The sequence below is a fragment of the Chelonoidis abingdonii genome, chromosome 15, assembly GCF_003597395.2.
Source record: "Chelonoidis abingdonii isolate Lonesome George chromosome 15, CheloAbing_2.0, whole genome shotgun sequence".
Lineage (NCBI taxonomy): Eukaryota > Metazoa > Chordata > Testudines > Testudinidae > Chelonoidis > Chelonoidis abingdonii.
The window spans coordinates 6,914,225-6,940,251 of record NC_133783.1 but is presented as its reverse complement, the minus strand read 5'-3'; the positions used below and the strand labels follow the sequence as shown (position 1 = coordinate 6,940,251).

General features: G+C 40.7%; 1 protein-coding gene across 2 annotated transcripts; it reads right to left on the bottom strand.

Annotated features, from left to right (window-relative positions):
- Positions 1-5,295: 5,295 nt before the first annotated feature.
- Positions 5,296-20,232, bottom strand: PPIF (peptidylprolyl isomerase F). Of its 2 annotated transcripts, XM_032786389.2 has the most exons (7): positions 20,197-20,232; positions 18,298-18,348; positions 16,117-16,147; positions 14,546-14,634; positions 10,386-10,482; positions 9,361-9,436; positions 5,296-7,339 (listed from the first exon to the last, which is right to left on the bottom strand). In XM_032786389.2, exons 4-7 carry the CDS (start codon positions 14,552-14,554, stop codon positions 7,204-7,206), a joined length of 318 nt encoding a protein of 105 aa, XP_032642280.1. In that variant the 5' UTR covers positions 14,555-14,634; positions 16,117-16,147; positions 18,298-18,348; positions 20,197-20,232; the 3' UTR covers positions 5,296-7,203. The 2 variants fall into 2 exon arrangements, with proteins under 2 accessions (XP_032642280.1, XP_032642281.1); XM_032786390.2 differs by lacking the exons at positions 14,546-14,634; positions 16,117-16,147; positions 18,298-18,348; positions 20,197-20,232 and having other exon boundaries at positions 10,386-10,491.
- Between the last annotated feature and the right edge of the window lie 5,795 nt (positions 20,233-26,027).

The following is a 26,027-nucleotide window of genomic DNA, read 5'->3' as shown; positions in this document are numbered from 1 at the left end:
TCTGCTCTGAACGTTAATGAAAATGTATTTGCAAGTCTATCATTGGGACTTGCTCTTAGCAGCTGTCAACTGAGCAATGGACAAGCCTTTGGTGCCACCTAGTGGTAGAATAAGACAAAATAAAACCTCCCTTTGATGGCAAAGCCTATAGATTTAAGATCATAAGGCGTTAATGGGAGCTCATGGCAAAGGCCTTGGGTAGTAAGTATCACTTCTTGAAAGAGTTATATGAAATGTGCTATGGGATAGCTCACTAAAAAGTAGGAAGGAAAATTAGTTATATATATATATATATATATATATGAAACTGATAGTTAAGATAATATTTTAGATAATTTTAAAGTCTTCTGCTAAAGCAATATTGTACCAATCCACTATCAATTGATTAAAAAAACACATACTAATTGTGTCGTATAACAATCAGCAAGTTGAACACAGCATTGCAAGACTAGCAAATGCACCACAGCCATAGAACAGATACTGTAAAACTTAGATAATTTTTTTTTCAAGATTAAAACCCCAACTCAAATCTCCATCTTTGCAACTTAGGGTTTGTCTACACTACCCACCGATCTGGCGGGTAGTGATCAATCCCCGAACGCATTCCCCGTCGACTCTAGAAATCCACGAGGGCGAGAGGTGGAAGCAGAGGTGATGGGGGAGCGGCGGCCACAGAGAGGCCGTGAAGTCAGTCAATCTAAGATACGTCGACTTCAGCTACACTATTCTCATAGCTGAAGTTGCATATCTTAGATCGATTCTCCCCTCCCCCAGTGTAGACTAGGCCTTAGATACAATGGGGAAGAAAATTCCAAGCCAAGACTCAAAATTTTACTTGACAACTAAAATCTAAATACATGAAAAAATTACCATAACTGAACAATTAACTAAACCAAAGTAATTGTGCACCTGTTATTCTGCGCATATTTAGTATTCCACTCTGTTCCCAGTTCTGCTGCAGAATTCCTGTATGATATTCCACAAGCCAGTGTTGGGAGCTGTAGCTCCTTCGAAAAAAATCGTATCATACTTCAGCTCTCCTCTTGCAACTCCTCACATGCCTAAGTTATTTGAGAAGGCTAATTAACTTCTGAGACTGTTCACATACTTAAAGTTAAGCACCTGCTTAAGTGTCTTGGAGATCAAGGTCTTTTTCAGGTACTTGAGACACAAATCAGGACAGCGTGCGTGCCTATCCAGGACAACACTTAAGGAAATGCTTGACGGCCATAGCTGGCCCGAATACAAAGGGACTTAAGCACATGCTTAAGTGCTATCCTGAAGTGGGGCCTAAATATTGATTTAGTATTTAAACTTTGCACACCCAAGTTGAAAACATCTGTCTCTAAGCTTCCCCCTCCCTTTCCCTATTTGTAAGATAGGGAATAGTCATCTACCTGACAGGAGAATTGAGGCCCCCATATTCATTGTCTGTAGAATGCTTTGGGATCCTCAGCTATATCTTTAATCCTCACCATATCACCACATCCAATATGCTTTCCAGTTAGGGATTTACCTTCTTAAGTACATTTGAACAAATGCATGAGGTGGGGTTTTAGATCTCACAATTTAAATGTATCACTATCCATGTTGCACATTGGAGTGCTTTATCATGGTAACCACTATTTAAATATCCAAAATTATTTTTATTTAAAACTCCACAACAGCTTCAGTGACCAATAAAGCACATAATAGATCTACCAGATTGGCCTTGGCCACACAAGAAAGTTGCATTGGTTTACTCTAACATCTGAAATTAAACTGATGTGGTGAAACTGGGGTGTGGACAGTCTTATTTCAGTTTAAATCCACTGGGAAAAAGTTTAAGCTAAATGAAAATCAGAGCATATACATGGGAATCTGCACCAGTTTAATTGGAAGCAATTAAGGTACTTGGGTGCTGTGAGTACTCTACACATTTGAAAATAAAGCAACTTTTATTTAGGTGCATAAATTTAGGTAGCTGTTTGAAAATTTTAGCACCAGTGTTTTATCTTCTACCATGCTGATTTCCTATCCAAGGCTGTTTGTATATAAAAATCAGACCATGATGATTGCATTTATCACCTGTAACAAATTTTTCTTTAGTTGAATTTACATAATCATCTTTGTCTTCCAGTAATTTACAAGTGCAGAACTGAACTAATCTTGCCACATCTATTTATACCACATGGAGGCCTTGACAGAGTAATGAATATTTGTTGAACACTGAGCTTCTTAGTTGAAATATACATTCCTTAGTAACTGGCATTCTTTATTAAAGACACCATTACCTGTTTTAAATTAATTAGTAACTCAGTGAATAGGGATCAAAGTGCTAACAAACTAAGCCAGAAGGGGCCCTGGAGTCTGTTACAGACCACTGAATCAAACCAGGGAACAGAATGAGTTACCCCTTGAAGATGGGTCTATGTGGAAAGAAATACTGTAGTGTATTATAGGGGATTTCATTGTGGGAGACATATGCTGGAGGTCTCACGCATCCAGTAGTAATTCATTAGAGTTTCTAAAAATTACAGAAAGTTTTACACAAATGGTATGGAGCCCAACACATGGTACCTCTTTTGAACCTCATTATGACACATGAAGATGAACTAATCACTGGACTGGAAGGTGGTAGTTGTCTAGGAACAAGTGATCATGACGTGATTACATTCAATCTGGGCAAACAGAAGACAGTATCAACCGGTAGTACATATACTTGGTGCTTCAAAAGCACTAATATCCCAAAGCTGAGAAAAATGAGTGAAATGGACTGGGAAGAAAAATGTAGACCAAAAAATGTGAATAAAAATTGGGAGTTCATTAGGCTGCCAAACAAAGCCACACTTCCACAATCCAGAAAGAGATCTTTGGCAAAAAGCCCATCTTGATTCAGTGGGGTAGTGAAAATAGCAATATAAATAAATGAGGGAAAGTGGAAATGGATAGTAATCAATATAGATTAGAAGTTATGAAGCCCAGAAAACTGATACGGGAAGCTGAAACTATATGGGGAGACATATCCATGGCTAGCAGGGCTGAGCACAAGTAAAAAGGAGGTTATGTATATTAGTTGCAAAAGAAATCTTGGCACTAGTATAGGCCTATTACTAGATAAAGATAGTAAAATTGTTAATTATGTAGAACAGCCTTTCTCAAACTCCACTGCACTACAACAACAGTCTGACAACAAAAACTACTACATAACCCCAGGAGTGGGGACCAGAGCCTGACCCTACCTGAGCCCTGCTGCCCAGGACTGAAGCCAAAGCCTACACCTTGCAACCCAGGGCTGAAGGCTTCATCCCAAGCACTGGGGCTTAACCTTCAGCTTCTGCTCTAGACCCCAACAAGCCTTAACTGCCAGCCCTAGTGACCACATTAAAATGGGGTCATCACCCAGAGTTTGAGAACCACTAAAATAGCAGAGAAGTGTTCAATAAATATTTCTGCTTTGTATTTGGAAAGAAACAGAATGATGCACTTGTATGCAGCTGAAGTACTTTCCCATCCATTAGGAACTGATGATGTATATCAAGTAGGGATAAATATTTTCATTTCAGCAGGCCTAAAAAGCTTGCACCCAAGATTCCTAAAAAGAACTGGTTGAGAAGATTGGTGGGCCATGATTTTTTTTTATAAGTCTTGGAATACTAGCAAAATGCCAGAGGACTGGAAGAGGGATAATGTTGTGCCAATATTCTCAAAGGGTAAGTGAGATGACCTGGGTAATTATAGGCTAGTTCAGTAGTTCTCAAATTGTGGGTTGGGACCCCAAAGTGGATCACATAGGGTGACCAGATGTCCCAATTTTAGAGGGACAGTCCTGATATTTGGGGTTGTCTTATATAGGTGCCAATTATCCCCCACCCCATCCCAATTTTTCACCCTTGCTATCTGGTCACCCTAGGATCACAACCTTGTTTTCGTGAGATTGTCAGGGTGTTAGCCCGAGTGTTGTAAGCAAGACACAAGAAGTAATTCTTCCATTCTACTCTGTGCTGATTACTCCTCAACTACAAGTACTGTATCCAGTTCTGGGTGCCACATTTCAGGAACGATATGGACAAATGAGAGAAAAGTCCAAAGAAGAGAAACCAATATTAAAAGGTCTACAAAACACGATCTGAGGGAAGATTGCAAAAAAAATGGGTTTGTTTAATCTGGCGAAGAGAAGACAGGGAGGAAAGGAGAACAGCTTCCAAGTACATAAAAGGTAAGGTAGGCCATTTCAAACAAAATGTGTTTGAATACAGCCAAATGCAAAGTTATTCCTCTAGGAACAAGAAATATAGCTCAGACTTACAGGAAGGGTAACTTTATCCTGGGAAGCAATGACTCCAAAAAGGATTAGGGGGTCATAATAGACAAGCAACTCCCACATGACCTTCCAATGGAGTAGTGTGGCAAAAAGGGCTAATGCAATCAGTGGATGTATAAATAAAAGTAGTGACTAGGACCAGGAAAGTGATTTTACCTCTTCACATGACAGTAGAGAGAGACATAGTGGAATACTGCATCAAGTGCTGGAGTCCATATTTTAAAGAGGATATGGAAAACTGTTAAAACCAAATGCTTTGAAGGCTGGTGAAAATTCCCTCCATTGAGATAAACTAAACAAGATTGAGCGCTGTGGCAAAACACATTAAGAGGTGTATAAGTGCCTTCACAGTGTATAAGTGTATTAGTGTACAAAGGAAAAAAAAATATACCAGACCTCTTTAATCTAACAGAGAAAGGTATAGCAAAGAACCAATGACCGGAAGCTAAAATCAGACAAATTTCAAATTAGAAAGAAGGCACTTGTTTAACAAAAAATCAAAAACAAAAAAAAATTGAGTGATTAGTTACTGGAACACATTGCCAGGGAAAATTATGGATTCTCCCTCTCTTGGTATCTTCAAATCAATATTGGAGGCCTTTCTGGAAGTTATGCTTTAGTCAAACGAAGTTATTGACCTCAGTACAGGGATAACAGTGAAATTGTGTGTCATGTTATCCAGATCAGGCCAGATGATCCCTTCTGGTCCTAATCTCCAAATGCACACATTAACCCATTTTAGAAGAGCTATCTTGCCAGTGTAAGACGATCATGAAAGTTTGACTTGCTGACTAAAACCAGTTTTGTGGCCCCGAGTATCTACTAAATGAAGTGGCAGCTCTGAGGACCATTGACATAGACCATACGACAAAGGGGAATTTCAGAGAATAGTGCAGCCTGAGTAAAACCACAAATCAATGCTGTGATATTTCAGCTGTTCACATGCCAGTTTTCAGTCAATGGGCAACATTATACTCGCATAAGAAACAGACTTTTTTAAAAAACAAAATGTATTTAATGATTTTCCACATACAGATGAACAAAATATTTTATGTCAAAATTCAACATTAGCTAACAGTTAAAATTAATATTTAAAAACATTTCAAAAGAAAAATAGTGGAACTATAATAAGCTGTTCAGTCCCATTTTCTGTGAAATTATACTTGAAATTCCATCACACACATACACAAATGTATGTAATCTTCAATTACCTAAAAAGACATTGATCTAGTGCAAGATACATTTTAAACTTGCATACTGTTGTTCTATATGATGGACATTAACTCACATTTGGAAAGAGCCTTCACATTTTATTTCCTGAATAATCATTGTACCAAACACCAAGGTGCTTCTTCCACCACTAATACATATATATTTAGCAGTCTAAGTGACTCTAGAAATGTCATTATAAGGTTTTACTGTCATTATTTCTCAATGCTTCCCTATCAGATGTACACAGTTTACAAGTGAAAAGATGTATTTTCTAACTACCAGCCCTGAAAACTCTTGCTGAACTCCCATCAGTCCATCTGGATTCTTTCCTTCTCACATATCATCAAGTCCACTAATAATGGTTCTGCAAATTAAACCAGCCCTCAGTTACACTGGAGTAACCAATTTTAAAATTGGTAATTTTGTTGCTGATGCACCAGAAGAAACGGAATCCAGCTAATCCCCAAGATGAGTTGGCTCTGACAGGCTAACAGAAACAAAAAGCAGTAAAACTTATTTTTCATTTGGGATAGCATTCTGAATACACACTGGGAACAAATCAGCTCCTATTTTTACCTAGTCAGGTTTCAGAGTAGAGCTGCACTGCAGGTTAGTTTGCAGTTACAGTACAAAAAAAGTCACTTGAGCAGTTCTGGTTATCTCTTGATTCTATCAAGTAAATAACTGCAGCTGCGGTAGGTAACATGCCCACCAACTCAGTTTACTATAACGTGAAGCAAAAAGTTAATTTGATCAATTAACTTAGATACAAGATTCTTTAGGTCTTAAGTTTCCCCCCTCTGTTGAAGAATTAGCAATGGTCCAAGACAATAGAAATTCATGGATCTAAGTTGTTTTGTAAGTTGTCATCTTTTGTAGAAAGATTCTAGCCCTTCTGGTTGCAGAGATAGCCTTGAGAGCATTAAGTAATTTGCCTTATCAACATGACTTCAGGTCTGCAACCAGACAGGAATGAAACATAGTAAAGGAAATGCAGCATTCTTTATTTCATCTTAATGAAGCATTTTAACCCCAATTACAAAAGTTTAAATGCAACATCCTTCATTACTTCACTGTTGCCTGCTGCCTGAAATATTCAGCTAATGAATTTATCCCCTGTACCTGAATGTATTTGTCAAACACAAACTTTACATTTAATTTGAAATAGAGAAGGGTGAAAATACCGACTAGCCAAGTCAACAACAAGATAATCTTTCGAATATTCTGATAAGGCTCAATGTTTCTTGTAACACATGACAAAATAAATATTCATATTGCTGCCAAATACAGTGTTGAATGACTACATTTCAGCGTGCAGGATACTATGGGGTTCTCTACCAAACTTGGCCTGACAGTCTCTATTTTGGTAGTTAGATTAACACACTAATACATAGTTTAAGAAAATCCTCATTGTTCTTCTACTTTGTTGCATAGTGTAAGTAAGGCCAAGTTAGACAGAAAATGTGGACTCTCTAGACCCTACCCACAATAAGATGAGTAGATTTTTTAACTAGAATTCCTCACATTTCTACTGTCCCTGATCATAGTATCTTCAATGAATTATCTTGAAGGGAAATAAATATATTTTCACATCAGCAATTAACAACCCTAAAAGTGAAATCAGATATGCTTCTTCCCCATTTTTCTTTTTCACAGCATCTAAGTTCTCCTGAGTTACAGACAGTGGGTTACGACAGCTGACCACAGTCAGTAATGACAATCTTTTTTGATGTCTTTCCATTCTTGGAGCCAAAGCTTTCAATTTTTTTCACAACTTCCATTCCTTCCTTTACATGGCCAAACACAACATGTTTTCCATCTAGCCTGTAATAAATAAATAAGTAAGTAAAAGCCATATTAAACTAAACACACACTTGAAGTAAGGGGGATGCTGAATATGAATGCATATTCAGACTAGCTGATGACATTCTGACCAACTCTACTTACCAAAAAAGTAAAATACAATACAGCTTTAGGACCTGATCCTACAGGCTCTTCCTCACATGAATAAAGGTTAAGCAGCATAATGACCTTGCCTTGCATAGTGCCCATTACTTAAACATAAAGCATGTCAGGTTGCAAGCCTTAAGTACCAATAGCAGAGGGAGATGGATATAGAAGGGAAGTAGTATAGTTGGGGAGGGTGGGCAAGGAGGTGGTCTTAAATATTGGAGCAAAACGTACTGACACAATGAGGCAGAGAGCTATAGAAAATGTGTTCCAGATGGCAGAAGCAGTAGACCAAATCACTTAACCTTTCTATCTCCACTTGTCAATAAGCGTTCTATACATCATGGGGCTACAGTGAGAATTTGTCCATGGAATTTTTTGCATGGAGGGGAGGGGAAAGCATACATCGCATTCGTTACATACTGCAGTTTTGTAGGATGTCTCAATATACTTACAAGATTGTTATTGAACTATGTGGTGGGGGTAGGGGGTAGAGAGATGCATGAACCTTCAAACTAACCAAGGTTTTATATTTTCTAACTCACATAATGCTTAGTGAAGTAGTCCCAGTGTCCAGAATCACTTGCAATTTCTTTAGAAGTTTAAAAAAAGTAAACTTTTAAACATGCAATGGAGAGCAGTCCTTCACCCATGTTCACCCCATTAACTTATGTTTAGAGCTTCTGGATCAAACAAAATTTTCTTAGGAAGTATGGAGAAATTTAAGGTCACAACTCACAGGGTAAATATTTGGTTAAGGCTGACTCTTTTTTCCGAATTACCACTCCTGACCTATGGCTTCACCCTGCTCTAACAATGCTAATCAGTTTTGGACTTGTAAAAAGTAAAAGTCTTGTTCCAGCAATGAGGGAGATAATACTGAAGTGTGCTGGAACCAGCAAGAGGTATAATACTGCATCCAAAGAAAATGAGAATAAAAATCAACGTGATGCTTCCATTTTATAATAGAAAAAAAAAAAACCATCTTACTGGACCCATTCAAAGGCAGAGAACAACATCAACTGTTTTATCTCCCTTATGTCTTCAGTTTCCTTCAACCTCCCCAAATCATAGAAGATTAGGGTTGGAAAAGACCTCAGGAGGTATCTAGTCCAACCTCCTGCTCAAACGAGGACCAGCACGAACTAAATCATCCAAGCCAGGGCTGTGTTGAGCTGAGCCTTAAAAACCTTTAAGGATGGAGATTCCACCATCTCCCTAGGTAACCCATTCCAGTGCTTCACCACCCTCCTAGTGAAATAGTGTTTCCTGATATCCAACCTAGACCTCCCCGACTGCAACTTGAGACCATTGCTCCTTGTTCTGTCATCTGCCACCACCGAGAACAGCCGATCTTCATCCTCTTTGGAACCCCACTTCAGGTAGTTGAAGGCTGCTATAAAATCCCCCCTTGCTCTTCTCTTCTGCAGACTAAACAAGCCCAGTTCCCTCAGCCTCTCCTTGTAATTCATGTGCCCCAGCCCCCTAATAATTTTCATTGCCCTCTGCTGGACTCTCTCCAATTTGTCCACATCCTTTCTGTAGTGGGGGGCCTAAAAGTGGATGCAATACTCCAGATGTGGCCTCACCAGTGCTGAATAGAGGGGAATAATCACTTCCCTCAATCTGCTGGCAATGCTCCTACTAATGAGGCCCAATATGAAGCCCATTAGTCTTCTTGGAAAGAAGGGCACACTGCTAACTCATATCCAGCTTCTCATCCACTGTAATCCCCGGGTTCTTTTCTGCAGAACTGCTGATTAGCCAGTTGGCTAAGCAACAGCTCTGCAGAACTGCAAGGCTTGTAATGACAAAGCAATTAATGTAGATACATTTTAAAAAACTGCAGACCCATGGGTTAAGCGTTACCACATGTATTTCTATGGAAAACTTACCAGTCAGTTTTGGCAGTGCAAATGAAGAACTGAGACCCATTTGTATTGGGTCCTGCATTGGCCATTGAGAGTATACCTGCAAAAACATGAACGTATTAGTGATGTATTCATCTGAAAAATGTGCTGCAGAGAAAATGCACTTTACTAGCTTTATGTATGCAAAGGAAGAGATGCGGAATAAGGGGGAGGCATGTTGCTTCAACGCGGCTGCTAATGTCCCACCCTTTCCTTCGCCTGTCCTCTCTTCTCCAGCAATGGTTGTATGAGGCTAGTTCATCTCCCACTGGGACCCTGAAAGTGGCTCCTACCTTGTAACATCTATCGTGGCTTGCATGGTAAATAGGAAAAGCCAGCACCGACTTTGTCTCCAGGATAAATGGAACTGTCAGATAGGAAATGTCTGTGCAATTCTAACCTAAGTGTATGTTCTTAGATGACTGGGTTCTTCCCTCTCCCCAACTCCCACATCCACCTGCTCTTTTGGCTATAGTTGGTTATAATTGGTCTGTTGGTATAACTGATCTTTTGGCTAAAAACTTTTGTACTCCCTTCCACACCATCTAGCCGATGGACAGCCAACACCATGGTGACCAGTCAGATAGACCCATGACCACTTCATTTCACTCTGAGTAAAAATTCAAGTCAGGAGATTCACAAAACAGAAAACTTAGCTAAATTCCATTACATTACAAAAAGAGTTGTTCCACATTTGGGAGTTTGTAAACATAAAACAGAACACAATCACGTTAGGCTATGATAATTTGCATAGCATCCACTTAAAGCAAACTGCAGGTAAGAGGTGTGAGGATCTGATTGTCACCTATCATAGGCTGTCTACATGATCACTGTATACTAGCACAGCTGAACTAGTAACACCTCATCGCTTCAACACCACCTCAATGACCTTTTTGTAATGATCAAGTACCTCACCCACCTCCCATACGTGCTCCTTAAAATGATATTTTCTACAGGTAACAATCATTATAGGTTACTCAGCAGAAGGGAAGAGGAATAAGTTTATTTACCGGGTCCAACATGCTTAAGTATGAAATTTTCATCTGGAAATCGACTGCCGTAAATGGATTTTCCTCCTGTGCCATTGTGGTTGGTAAAGTCCCCAGCCTGAAACATAAGTGGTTTTAAACTCTGCTAATGTACAGGTTGCATTTTATACTAGAACGGGTGCTATTAAAAATATACCCACTGTCGTAATTAAAATGTACATGGAATATACAGGCCCAAAAGAATTAATATGACCCTGTCACCATCCAACATTAAACAATGCTAAGCTAGGTTCAGGCTTTATATACAGAGACATCATCCTGCTTAGTACCACAGAAAACACATGATTAAAAATTTTAAAGCTTTTATTAAAGATATAGAAATGACGGAAAAACACAGTTAACACATTTGAAATATAAAGTATTAAGTTGGGATTTCATTTTAACATCTTTGTTCCCTTTAGCTACAGAGAGTCCTTAAAGGGCAAAAACAAAACCATCATTCGACAGTCTTTTAGATGGCATTAAAGATGGAAATAACTGTCCTTTTTGGGGAAAAAGAGAAGTTAATTGAGATGGGCTTGTGCTGTTTTTGTTAAAATCCCAGTCCTGTTTCCTATAAGTCAAAATAAGACAAACACACAAGATGAGGGAGAAAAGAACAGCAAAGATAGAAAATACAGCTTCTGTCTTGGTCAATGTTTACTGACCACCTCACTGCTGGAAAAACAAATACATGGCACTTGGTCTTATTAGCCACTCTGAGACCTGGGAAACTCGTACCAGCATTGACCCTTATTAGACAGAAGGCAAAAGGAGAGGGTTAGGAAAGAGAAGAAATAAAGTGGGGAAGAAAAAGTACACGTGTGAGAGTGGGGATCGGTGGCAAAGTCTCACATTCCAGTTAGCCAGAGCCACTGAAGGCGGCTAGGTCATCTGGGTCTCCCTTCTCTCTGGCTTGGTCTGGTCAGGATTAGGATGATGAAGGCTCAGTGATGTCACGGATCCCAGAGTACCACGAAATGATGGAGGTGGCAGCAAGGATCATACACCTTGCTCCTGTCCTGTCTGCCATTTCTCAGTCAGCAGTTTGTCAGACAGCTGCTTCTGATAATTTCCCCCCAAAAGCCTTCTCATTTGTTATAGGTTCTTGTAACAATTTTATACACTTTCACTCAGTTTTTCCAGTTGAGTTCACAATTAGGATAACTTTGCAGGACAGAAGATTCCCAACGGATATTTTATTCACCACTTCAATGCAGGGGTACTGAAGATTCACCTGGTGATTATGCAATATTGGCAGACTTCCTACCCTCAATGGAAGATTCAGATACTGCGGGAGCCTTAATCCAAACATTTTGCTTTTATAGTTTTAAATTTGGAAAGAAGATCTGATTCTATCTAGTCACACTCGGAGCTGAATGGGAGTTTTCGTAGAGACAGCAGGATCATGACCCCGATAGCTTTTCTTTTATAGGACAAAAGTTGTTAGGCAATTAATCCTAATTCATAGGATCACCTGATGTGTCATCTACCTGACCTGTTTTATCTGCCTTGTAACTGTCACAGTCTGAATGTTCCTCGGGACAGAGACTGAGACTTCGTATGTATGTACAGTGCCAAGCACACTTCTGCAAATGAAAGCTAATTCTTGCAAACAGAATGTTAGGAACTATTAGGAAAGGGATAGAAAATAAGTCAGAAAATATCATAATGCCCCTATATAAATCCATGGTGCGCCAACACCTTGAATACTGTGTCCAGTACTTTAAAACCCATCTCAAAAAGGATATGGTAGACTGGATAAGATTCAGAGAAGGGCAACAAAGATGATCAAGGGTATGGAACAGCTTCCATATGAGCAGAGACTTAAAAAGAATAGAGCACTTCATCTTAGAAGAGGGTTGACTAACGGGGATATGATAGGGGTCTATACAATTATGAAAAGTGTGAAAAAAGTGAATAGAGAAGTGTTATTTACTGGGGTCACCTGATAAAATTAAAAGGTGGCAGGTATAATACAAGTACGAGGAAGTACTTTTTTACACAACAAATAACTCGTAGAACTCATTGCCACAGGATGTTGTGATGGCCATAAGTATAACTGAGTTCAAAAAAGGACTGGAAAAGTTCATGGAGAAATAGGTCCATCAATTGCTATAGGCCAAGATGGTCAGATGCACTCCATGCTTCAGGCAGGTCTAAAACCTCTGATTACCAGAAGCTAAGAGTGGAAGACAGGGGGTGGATCACTTTATAATTGCTTTGCAAATCTCCCCTAAAGCTCTGGCACAGGACAGTATTGGAGATACAATACTGGGCAAGATGGATCATAGTCTAACCCAGTATGGTAGCTCTTATATTCTTCGGACTCATAAGGTATTGTGTATGACACTCACATTTTCAAGATTGCCTTGAGCAGCCCAAAGTTGTACTTTACATAATAGTGTGACAATTCTTGTGTAATCCCAGAAGCATGCTTTACGTGCTGTGTATCATCAAGAGGTATTTGAATTGCAAAGTAAAGTACATGGCAACCTTTAATGAGGTGTATTCGTCAGGCTGCATCACACTAACACTGCACCTCCTACAAGTGGAATGGCCTTCACTATTCCCACCAGCTTTAGAATGTTAAAAGGAAAATTGTCCTAAAATTATTATATCGGCCTTGAAGCATATAGCAGCAGTTACGTATCTGCAACAAATACAGAGCACTGTACAAACACTAACTCATCATCTCAACACTTCTGAGAGACAGGCAACTAATTTTCCTGTTTTACAAATGGGCAAACGGGAGGCTATAGGGGCTATATGATTTGGATAGAACTATGTAAGTTAGTGGTGGAGCAGCAATCAACATTTTTAAGATCCTAACCCCTGGTCATAGTCTAGACCTTGCTTCTTCTCCACCACCACCACCAGATCCAACATGTATTTTCAAAATAAAGTCAGTCTACTGCAGCATATTTGTCTACTTTTCCTTATCAAAAGTAGGACAACATAAGAACGTTTTTTTTGGTATTTTTTAAATTTTAAATGCAGTTCTTTGCTCAAGATCCAAGTGCCTCTAAGGTTATCGATTAATAACAGCAATTATTTACATGTTTATAGAGCCTTTCATCTCAGATAAATCAAAGCCATTCAAAAAAACTCTATAAATACACTATTGTTGAAATGCAGCCTTCACTGGGGTGAGAGAAAGCACCCAAGTATCCAGTTCACTGCAGCAATTGGTGGGGGGGGAGGGTGGGATTTTGTCCAAGTGCAATGGAACAAACCCCTACAGTCATGCCCAGCATCATGGAATGTTAATACAGCATCCATACAAAACAGATAGGTGATTAATTTCTCCTCCAAAAGCGTATACACACTTTATTTTAAACAGGATCACTGTCATGTCTGTGTATTATATATAGCAGTTTGGAATGATTTAGTCTTCAAATTAGAAGTAATTGCCACATTCAAAATCTCTTAAGACACCAAGTATTCTTTTAGTGAGTCAGCCTATTTACTTGGAAAACACAGTAGGTGTTCTTTTTCCCCCAGGTAAGGTGTTCATAGGAATCCTCTGATTGTTTTCTTTTAAATGCCTGTATATCAACAGCAAATATAATATAGCTTAACAAGATGTTGTCAGCAAAGAAAGAATGGGTACATTGTTCTCTTATCTCATATGTGCTACTTTACACTGATTATAATTCTACACACAGACTGTTTTCCTAACCAAGACCCATTTTACTGAGCACACCACTTGTTATAATACATCACTACACAAAAGCACAGCTCCTGAAGTCAGGATTTCTAAGGCAGTCTGAGCGGTATTTGCATTTACCACATTGCACAAACCAATGTTGCTATGGCTGTTGGGTAGCACAGGATCAGAAATGCAAGGCACATTGTCATACCTTCCTTCTGCTGTTAAGAGGTTACACAGCAAAACTATTTAAAAGTCAGTGTTAAACTTGTGTTCTAATACAAATAAAAATCATTCTTAACCAGATATCAGAATTCAGTATAATAGATACGTCATAATATGTTTCCCAAAATAAAAGTTGGTGAAAATACTAAAGGTTACATTACCTGGCACATAAATAAAGGAATCACTCTGTGAAAGGTGGAGCCTTTATACGTCATAATATGTTTCCCAAAATAAAAGTTGGTGAAAATACTAAAGGTTACATTACCTGGCACATAAATAAAGGAATCACTCTGTGAAAGGTGGAGCCTTTATACCCAAAACCTTTTTCACCGGTACAAAGAGCTCTGAAATTTTCTGGTAAAACAAAAACATATATGAAGTACTATCATGTAAGATCAGCATTATACAGTACCCTACAACCAAATTAAAATAAACTGGCAGGTAATTTAGGTCCCACATCAGCCCTCACACCCCAATCTTCTGCCCCAGCCCTGAGTCCCTCATCCCCAGTCCCACCCCAGAGTCCTCACCTCCTCCCTGCACTCCAATCCTTTGCCCCAGCCCTGAGTCCCTTTCCCACACTCCAAACCCCTCTGCCCCTACCCCCACCACATGAATTTTGTTATGTGCACCAATTCATTCCACATGTGTGGGTAAAATTATAGGGAAAACTGCACTACAATTAGGGCGACAGAAAGCAGTTTACTTCAACCTAAGTCTGCAAGCGTCTAAACTAAAACATAGCTCCCACCAATGTAACTTGCCAACCACAGTGACTTAACTCCACACCTGTGAAAGATATAGAGCTTAGGTCTACATAGTTAGGTCAATGCAGTGTCAGTGCAGATACTGTGTTGCTTACATTGACTGTTGCTGCCTTTCAGATCCATCCCACAATGCACCACACTGACATCCCCCACACTGACAGTTAAATCAGTGCAAGGGGTCCTGGTGAGGACACTCACTGCTGGCACAAGGAGAGTAATTTGGGCATGCAAAAGCAATTCAATCACTGAGGTGGCTGTACATCAAAATTATGTCGACTTAATTTTGTAGTGTAGATTTGCCCTTAATCTCAGTTTGAAATAACACCTCTAGGAGTGAGATTTCAGTCTCCATGCCTTTTAAACCTTTGCTCTTGCTACCAGTTGTGAAAGTGGTATTTTCCCCATGGATACTTGTCTACTAGGAAGTAGACCAAGACAACCAACTCAGACTAAGGTCAGAAGGGATCATCATGATCATCTAGTCTGACCTCCTACACATGGCAGGCCATAGATCCTCATCCACCCAGTCCTATAACAGACCTATAACCTCTGGCTGAGTTACTGAAGTCCTCAAATCATACTTTAAAGACTTAAGTTCACTTGGGTCATCAAAGAGCCCTCAAGGAAAAAACTTTTGACCACTAACGGGGTAGGAGGATTGAAACCATCTTAGAGGTGAAAGGGAAAGTCTATATCCCATTACCAATCTTTCAAACCACTCTGTCCCCACTCCACAATTCCTCCAGTTTGCTGTTACTTTGGATTTCAGTGAAAGTGCATGTTTTATTTTTATTAAACATTTTTGTCCAGTGTTGGTAACCAAAGCACATCACTACCTTGCCTGTGCATGAAAGTTAACCCCACTGTGTCGGGAAAAAAAATAGAAAAATTTGTGACAAAACATACATTAATATTTTCCTATTTTTCAACCAACTATTCAGCTAAAGTTTCTCTAAAGCTTTAATTTTGAATGAAACTGGGAGGGGAAAATGCATTTCTCCCCCCACCTCCCAATCTAATCTAAATCTTAAAAATCACAAAGTATGAAACTTTCAAAACACTTTCTTACCAGCTGTCTTTGGAACCACATCAGCTTTCAGCTGTTAGAGAGAGAGAGAGAGAACTCAACAAGTCAGCTTTCACATAACAAAATAGACATGAACAAAGTTAAAAAGATACCTACATCTGTTTCATGAACAAACCAATACAAAGAGGGGGAGACCTGTACTAAGGATGACCTTGTATTAGACAATAAGCCACCCTATGTCTTAAAATAGCCTAACAATTTCTACAATAATGTGGTTTGACCAGTAATTAAAGACCACCTCTTCGAAGCAACTATATTTTGTTGGGCCTATGGTCAGTCATTTAAGACTGACTGAAGTTGTATTTAAGAACTATAATTAACAATACAACATGAAATTCAGGAAGAATTTGAAATTTGACTGGAAACACTCTGGATCACTGACAAAACTATTTTGGACTATCATTGAATTAAATTACTTCCAGCAGAGACCAAACTTTGAAACCTGCTTAAAAATAGTTATATTAGGGAAACTGAGGTAGCAAGAACTGAAAGAAGAGCAAACATTGCACACTTAAGATTGCCAAAGTCTCTCACAGTCAAATTAATAAGTCTTCATTTCTAAAGATTTCACAGGAAGTACTTTTGTATACACTACAAATCTCATCACAACAGCCAGCATGCATTTTTTAGACCAGTGACCATCTGCAAAAAAGTGTACATGATTGTTCTCAGGTACATATTGTCCCTCAATCAACTTAGACCCCAAATTACAGCAGAGACAGATATCCTTGTGAAGATGCAGGCATTGCCAGATCCACACAGGGCACATATCAGATCTGCAAGTGCAATGGCAGTTATCTTGGCTGACACACCAGGAATGAACTGGGAGCCTCCAGAACTAAAAGCATGACCAAAACTCTCTAGCTGGGGCTTTAACAGGCCTGGTCTACACTAGGGGGCGGGGTCGATGTAAGATACGCAACTTCAGCTAGGTGAATAGCGTAGCTGAAGTTGAAGTATCTTATTTCGACTTACCTCCAGTCCTCCTGGTGCGGGATCGACAGCCGCAGTTCCCCCTGTCAACTCCGTGACTGCTGCTTGCCCTGGTGGAGTTCCGGAGTCGACGAGAGCGTGTTTGGGGATTGATATATCACATCTAGATGAGATGCAATATATCGATCCCCAATAAACCGATCACTACCCGCTGATGCGGCGGGTAGTGTAGACATACCCACAGACTCATATCCTCTGCAGTTCAACACAGAGGGGGACCCTGTAATATGTTCTCAACAGTTACTCACAAGGATAGCACTATTGCCACACAAGTACAGTCACTGAAAGACCATGCAACTATAACTACGCTACAGCCAAACACGCTGACTTCCTCTTGTTGCCTTAACATTCAGTCCCATGAAGGTGCTATCTTTATAATCCCATCCAACTTACAGGGATGATTTTATGATACCCAAGAGAAGACTATCTGGTAATGATCTACTTGCACAATGGTATTTTTACCAGAAGTCCCTCTGGTCAAGACAATGTGAAGACTATTTGGTTTTGGTTAGTTTTCACAGCAATACTTTTAACAAAGGTTTTGGCCACATGGAAACCCTTCTTTGAGGGAGCATTTGAACCCTCATGTGCTACTTCAAAAGAAATCTACAGATGGGTGAGCAAGAAAGTTGTGATGAACTTTCTATCAATATCAATCAAAATGGAACGTGACAGTCTTTCTTGTCTTCATATTCTGAAGCAAAAACATTTCAGTCCTCCTATGCAATGTGTTCACAAACAGGTACTAATGATATAAGTGATATATCACTATTATAGATTCAGTATTTGTCATGACTATCACAGGAGTAATACGTGCTATGATTTTTCTGTTTCTATAGCTTTACTGGCAAAGATTTTTCAGTATCCGTGAATTATTATGACCTAACAAGCAATCACTTGGGTGGTTGAGTGGATGTGAAAGACAGCAGCTGCACAAACTTGTGGAGTGTAATCCTGCAGGACCCTAATGCAAAGCATAGCAGCTGGGACAACACCTCCAGGAAACAACACAAGGAACCACAATGGTAAACACCATTCCCTTCACCTGAGTACAAAACACACAAAATAAAGGAAAAACAGGCAACCCTAAAAATGTATTTGTTAAAAATACAGCCATAAAGCAGCTGAAAACTCAGAAGCCTATGAGAAAGAAAGACAATAGCTACATACCCAAAAGTCTCAAGTACTCTCAAACTACACTGAGGACTGCAGCTGGAAAGGCTGAAATAGAGGAAACTGAAATAGAGTTTCTGCTGTTTTATTATTTTGGAAACACTTTAGGCTTAAATTGCATATAGTAAGCAATTTGTTTTTAATCAATTTAAAAATTCAGAATTTTTCTTCAAAGCATTTTAGTCCAAACTTGCCTCTTAGTTCAAAGAGTAACAGTTGAAGCAAACCAGTATTACTCATTTCTCTCTCTCTCGATGCATTATTTAACTTCTCAACAGAAATTGTGGCGGCATAATAGCCCAACAGAAAATTGAGAAAGCAAAAACAGATGGATCATTTTTTGTGTGTATTACCAACATACTCATTCCCAGGACCTTTCATAATTGTCCATCTCTACACAATTTCTATGACTCCTACAGGTATTTTTCATACTTCACTTTAACAAAGAAGCCAGCCTTAACAAAGCTCTTTAGCTGAAAGAAGACAGACAACACATATAATGCCAGAAGCCTACCACTGAAGAGGTCTCAACTGCCCTATCAGAGCATGAGGACATTAAATAATAATAGCCACACACAGGAAGTGGGCTGTTTCAGTTTCATACTGAAACTAAGTTTAAGAAATAGGATTTTGGGAGGAGTGGAAGTGGGAGATAATATAAGAGGACCCAAAGGCTGTGGAAGTTACTAAAACTGTACAGCTTGAATTTCAGTAGATTGAGAGATTCTACAAAGGAGAATTTTACAGTCTTAACTACTCCATTGTATCAGTAGTTATGTACTTTCTCATAGCTGAGTTCCTGAAGACAGAGCAACAGTTCATTGTGTGCTCAATATGTACCCAAACACCACCAGCTAGGGGATCTGCTGTTTGAGTTTGGCTAGGGAGCATACACTTGCAACACCCTACCACTCAGGTACATTTCCTGTTCCTACACTTTGGTGCTCTGCCTTGGTAAATGACAGTTCTGCTCATGTGGTAGTCTGCTCCTCTGCCAGTCATGACCTTACCTGTGTCACTTTCACAACCAGGCACACATCTCCTTTAGGACAGGACTTTTTGCCCCCACTTCATCAATTTAGAGTAAATCAACATACAAATAAGTCTGGATATCCAGCTCTGTCTGAGCCACTTTATACACTCAATATTAAACCTATTCCTTCTGGTGCTGCCTAGAACAGGCATTCAGCAGCAGGAGAGGGGACATATATGGAAAGGATGCATGGTCTAGCAATTAAGGCACAGGACTGGGAGTCTGGATACCTGGTGTGCGCTCCCAGCTCTGGCCGGACTTACTGTGCAGACCTTGGTAAATGCAAAGTAAATAATAAGAACTCAGCCTGTCAGTGACCTCTAAAGCGCAGTGATGGGGACTGTCCTGTTGCATAATTTGATATTAGACAATGTCCCTACCACACACTCCCTGTGCGTGCGAGACACAGGCCTGGCAATTCAAAGGCGTTCGGAGAGAGTTTTTAGGTGGCTATTTGTAAGGCAAATAGTCCCGTAGCAGCTGGGCACGATACAGGTGGTTCAGATCGGGAGCAAACACTCAATCCTTATTGAATCCCGATTCCCAGCGGGCTTTCTACAGCTGCCTCCCCTCGAGCTCCTTGGCAGGGCGCGCTCAGGAAGCAGCCGAACTCGCCCAAGGTCACACCGCCGGCCAACGGCGAAGCCAAGAACACTTCCCCCCCCCCCCCCCCGCCGGCGGCTCTCTGGGATTCCCAGCCTGCTTCGGGCACCGGACATCACCACCCCGAGCCGGGGTCTCCCTCACCCCTCGCCCCGCCCCAGCGCTCCCCAGGAGCCTGGATCAGGTTGGGGGCTGCTCCGGGCTGACTCCCAGCAGAGCCTCGCCGGCCGGGAGCAGGAGACCGGGGAGGGGGCGGCTACCTCCAACACGACGCGCCCCAGGGGCTGGTTGTCGGCTCCCACGTCCAGGTAGACCAGCGGGTTCCGCGGGCTGGCGCTGCTGCAGCCCCGGCTCCGGGCGGCCCGCGGCCAGGCGAGCTGCGGCGAACGCAGCAGGAGCAGGCGGCNACAGGGAGCAGGAGTGATAACTCAGTGGTTTGAGCATTGGCCTGCTAAACCCAAGGTTGTGAGTTCAATCCTTGAGGGGACCATTTAGGGATTGAGGGGAGGGTGGTGGAATCTGTCTGGGGATTGGTCCTGCTTTGAGCAGGGGGTTGGACTAGAGACCTTCTCAGGTCCCTTCCAACTCCGATATTCTACAAAAATATAAACAGTAAAGCAGCTGGGGCTTGGCTACACTTGCCAGTGTAGAGCGCTAGGCATTAAACAAGCCCTCAGCAACCACAGCAAGGCAAACGCTGCTGTCTTCACACTGTCAGCTGCAAGCACAGTGGCATGGCCGGATTAGCAGCTCTTACAGTGCCAGAGAGAGCAGTGCATTGTGGTAGCCATCCCAGTGTGCAAGTGGCTGCAGCATGCTTTTCAAATGGGGTGGTGGTGGAGTGTGACAGGGGTGTGTGTGAATGTGGAGGAAGGAGGGGGGGAGAGACTGTCAGCATGCAGTCATGTAAGTTCAGACAGCAGCGGGGGGGGGGGGGGGGCAGCCGCTGTGGCGCTTTTTATGGCCTCCGCCGGGAGCCTCCGCACCGCCTCTAGAGGCGGAAAGCGCCAGGAGGAGGGGCCAAGTGAGAAGGACCGCGCCAGCCCCGTGCTGCAGGGAAGAGGCAGGTAGGAAAAGAGTGAGGGGCACCAGGGAGAGCTGGGATGAAGGGCAGAGAAAACACTGTTCTTGCCCGTCTGTGACAGCCCTGGCCTTGCTGCCTCAGCACCTGCCGGCCCAGCACCCACCTGAACAACAACCTGATCCTAGGCAGACCTCTGCCACCCTGGGCTAGTAACTAATACCTGATTCAGACTCGACAGCACAACTGTTTAGATCTGAGATTCCCACACAGGGGTATGTGGAAGGCTGATGGGTCCCATGATGCTGCCCCTGTCTGCCTCCGTCTTTCCAACTGTTAAATCACATCCAACAGTTAAAAATACTTTAAATACTTTCCTAATGCTACTTTTCTATAGAAGCAATTGCTAGAATTGCCACTGCGTTAGACCTTTGTGACTAGGAAAGGCGGAGGCAATGAGGCAGTCTAGGTATTGAGGTCTGGGTCATGCTACAAAAAAAAGTTTGAGAACCTCAGTCTGAGACTGTCAGTGTTTGGAACAAAGAATATGCTGGTACTCTGTCAGAACTGGGTGTAGAACTCAGGGTCATAAACAGACCATAATTCACCTCTGGAAAGAGAACCAGCACCACTTAAAGTGCTCAAACTAGGTTGAGTTGAGTTTCTGGCTGGTTTCCACATAAAGGGGCATTGCCAAACTGAAATTTAGGGCCTGGTTCTCATTGCCATACACCTTTTTCTTCACCATTTCTGTCATGATCACAGGAGATGTTTAATTTCTTACCATACATACAGAACTACATTCATAAGAGTTGCCACTTTGAGAAGGGCGAGTCATCATATTAGTTCAAAAAACTGAATAGCCATCACCATGAAGTGTTAACAAGAGAATGAATATACTCTGCCAACTAACACCCCAGTTCTGCAATTAACAGCCCACCAACATGCAGAGTCAGGGCCTAAACTAGTTTTGCTGACCAATATGTTTATAATAATAATAATTTTTAGCATGCCCAAAAGTGGGATATGCCCTCAGCTTTTTTTTTTTTTTCTTGCAAACTTCCCCAGAAGGTGCTTTAATTTTGACATGCAATGACCAGCTCAAAGACAGGGTTATACTTTCTTCTGAGATTATGCACAAGAGTGAAAGTGGATTTTGAGACAATTAGCAATCTACCCACTAAGAGCTAAACAGAGGCCATCAACTAATTTCCCGAGTCCCAGAACAACCATCTGATGACACACACACTTGGAGCACTAAGATGTGAAATGCAACTAAATGCACATGCATTGGGTAGTGTGACGAGCCACAAGGTCAGAGAAGAAAAGTAATTAGCTACCCCTGATGTACAGCAACCCTTTAGAAATGCATTGACTGGAACATATTATTACCTATTATGAAACAGTATTTATAAATAGAAATAAGTAGAACAGTCACACCCAGGTGTGTAAAGTGACTGTGACATCACAGACATCCAGAAGACTCCACAGGTGCCCGGGATACTAAAGTGCTTTCCTAATCCTATGTAGTTTCCTGTTGCTACCTAAGAGACTATTACAATGATACAGTATGTCGTTATACTATGTCATGGTGCACCAGGTTATCCTGGTTTATAAAGGAAAGTTGTGTTTCTGTTTAGTAAGATTAACAATTTACAAAATAACAAAAAGCCACCATCTGGCAGCTTAGTTGCAGTTCCTCACCCTAAATTAGTAACATTTAGTTCAACAATATTTACAAATACATTACTAACTCTTTTTTAGCAAATTTCAGCCATTATTTTAGAATTACTCCCATTGAGTTTCCCTATTCTGTTCATTTGCCAAAATTCCAAAATCTCTTGGGACTCTGTTGTACTCTGTTGAAATCAAAGGCAACATTTCCAATAATTCTCACTGGTAGCAGGATGCGGTCTTTAGTAAATCATTCCCCCACTTCCTTTTCCTCTTTTTAAAAACATTGCAGTACAGTTTCTATAAAGGAAAACAGTGATTCTTAGACCTGCTAGAGTTCTTTGAAAAAATTTAATAAAGGAATAGCTAAAGATGACTTGACATAATTTACCTGAATTTTCAAAAAGCTGTCAACAAAGTTTCTTTCAAAGTCACTCTGAAGAAAAAGATAACTATGGGATAAGTGGTAAGGATACAATATAAAACTGTGAAGGATTAACCAACTGAGAAATTCCGTATGAGCACATCTGGTCAAATTCATGCCTGGTTTACTGCCAGTTTCTTCAAGGCATGTATTCCCAGATACCATCATATAATGTAAAGTAAGTGAAGGGGCACCAGAGTGAATTTGGCTCATTGGGTCAAATGCAATACTACAGTTGACCTCATGCAATGGCAGGTAAGTAAACTTCGTACTCCTCCTCCATAAGACAAGCCATACTGGGTTAGACCAGTTGTCCATCTAGCCCAATATCCTATCTTCCAGCAGTGGCCAATGCCAGATGCTTCAAAGGGAATGAAAAGAACCGGGCAATTATCAAGCGAGCCATGCTCTGCCATCCAGTCCCAGCCTTTGACAGAAGCTTAGGGACACTCAGATCATGGGATTGCATCCAGAACCATCGTATAGTGTTGACCTTCACAGCATCCCTTGGCGAGGAGATGGTTGACTGTGTATTGTGTGAAGAAGTACTGCCTTTTGTTTGTTTTAAACCTGCTGCCTATTAATTTCATGGGGTGACCCCTGATTGTTATGTTATGTAAAGGGATAAACAGGACTTCCTTATTCATTTTCTCTACACAATTTATGATTTTGTAGACTTCTGTCATATTCCCCCCCCATTTGTTTCTTTTCTAAGCTAACAGGCCCAGTCTTTTTAATCTCTTTTCCTATTGAAGCCGTTCCATACCCTTAATAATTTTTTTCCTTCTCTGTACCTTTTCCATTTCTAAAATATCTTTTTTGTGATGTGGCGACCAGAAGTGCATGCAGTATTCAAGATATGGTCGTACCATGTAGTGGCAGTATGATATTTTCTGTCTTATTATCAATCCCTTTCCAAACATTGAATGTCATCTGTCCTTTTGTTGCCCAGTCACCCAGTTTTGTGAGATCCCTTTGTAATCTTCACAGTCTGGCTTGGACTTTACTATCTTGAGTAATTTTGTATCTGCAAATTTTGTCACCTCACTGTTTGCCCCTTTTTTCAGATCATTTCTGAATATGTTAAACAGCACTGATCCTTGTGGGACCCTGCTATTCACCTCTCCTCATTCTGAAAATTGACCATTTATTCCTATCTTTTGCTTCGTATCTTAACCAGTTACTGATCCACGAGAGGACCTTCCCTTATTCTACGACTGCTCAGTTTGCTTAAGAGCCTTTTGAATGGGACCTTGTCAAAGGCTTTCTGGAAATCTAAGTACACTATGTCCACTGGATCCCCCTTGTCCACGTTTGTTGACCCCCTTAAAGAATTCTAATAGATTGGTAAGGCATGATTTCCCTTTACAAAAGCTGTGTTGGCTCTTCCCTAACAAATCATGTTCATCTAGGTGGTTGATAATTCTGTTCTTTGTTATAGTTTCAACCAATTTGCAAGGTACTTATCAGCCTGTAATTGTCAGGATTGCCTCTGGAGCCTTTGTTTAAATTGGTATCACATTAGCTATTTCCAGTCATGTGGTACAGAAGCTGATTTAAGTGATAGGTTACATACATATCAGTTAGTAGTTCTGCAATATCATATTTGAATTCTGTTAGAACTCATGGATGAATACCATCTGGCCCTGGTGACTTTACTGTTCAACTTACCAATTTGCTCCAAAACCTTCTTTATTGATACCTCAGTCTGGGACAGTTGCTCAGATTTGTCACCTCCCTTACTAGAAACACACCGGATGCTTACAGGTGGCATCATGTCTGGTTATGAGAGGTTCTGGGTGCTGGCCCCAACACCTATTATATACAGTAATTGAACCGCACACTGTTTGGACCTAGTCTACCACCCCGGACCCATTTGTGACACTAAGAGGCAACCCACTAGCAAGAAAATTTTAATTGCTGACATGTTAGGCATATATGTGGTAGTTATCACCAAGGTGGATGTAGATCTGGAAATGATGCGGTTTTTCTTTATCACCTAATGTTTAAACATTATTGAGCACCAAGTCAGAAAAAAATCATAACATCACACAAAGGGCCATAACTCATAAAAACTTAGTTTAATTTTGGCCGAAATTGGCAGATAGCTTCTAAATACAATTTATACTGCCACTAAGTACTCAAAATAGTACAGTTTTGGAAAGATTGGGAAATATTTAGCCCCGGGTAATATATTTTGTCCATTTTCCCATACTATTTTGTGTCCAGCTAAAGCAAAAGTCTGTAGTCATACCACAGTATGAGCTTGTTTGTACCATGGAATGCATCAAAATATTTGTCAGTATTTGTGGAATGGACTTATTTCAGAACAGTTTTTCCATCTGCTATTTTTATGAAGTTATGTAGATAAGACTCCTGCCACCTAATTATAGAACTTTTATCTATAATCTGCTGGAGTCATAACTCTAAAGCACACATAGTACACCTGTAATTATCTTCTTACTATCACTGAATAAAATGACAATACATGTAAGCTACTTATGTAACAGTAAAAACTCTTAATAGAAGGGCTGTGGAATGTCTTGTATGAATATATCATGTGAATAACAAAATGTAACCATGTGTGGTTATGTAACACCTGTTGAGATGGTGCCGAATTGCTGTGGCCATACTGAATGAATGTTGAGAACATGGCTTGACGTGACTGAATTGCGAAAGAGGATTCTGGGAGCAGAATCCTTGTCTTAGCATCAGGCAGATGCCAGAGGTGAAACTGACTGGCTCCATGCTGCATGTATGATCAGTACTGGTCTTTGGGTCAGCAAATATGTCCACATGAAAGCAAGCAACACATGTAGAACATCCTGAGTGGAGTCTGGACTAACTGGGGCATCTCAACCCTGTTGAAGGACAGCACACAGGGGGCTGAAGTGAATGACTGATAAGGGAGTGAATGTGGGGTATTGTTCAGTAGGAATCACTCTGCAGTCTCCTCCTAAAGTATTAATTAG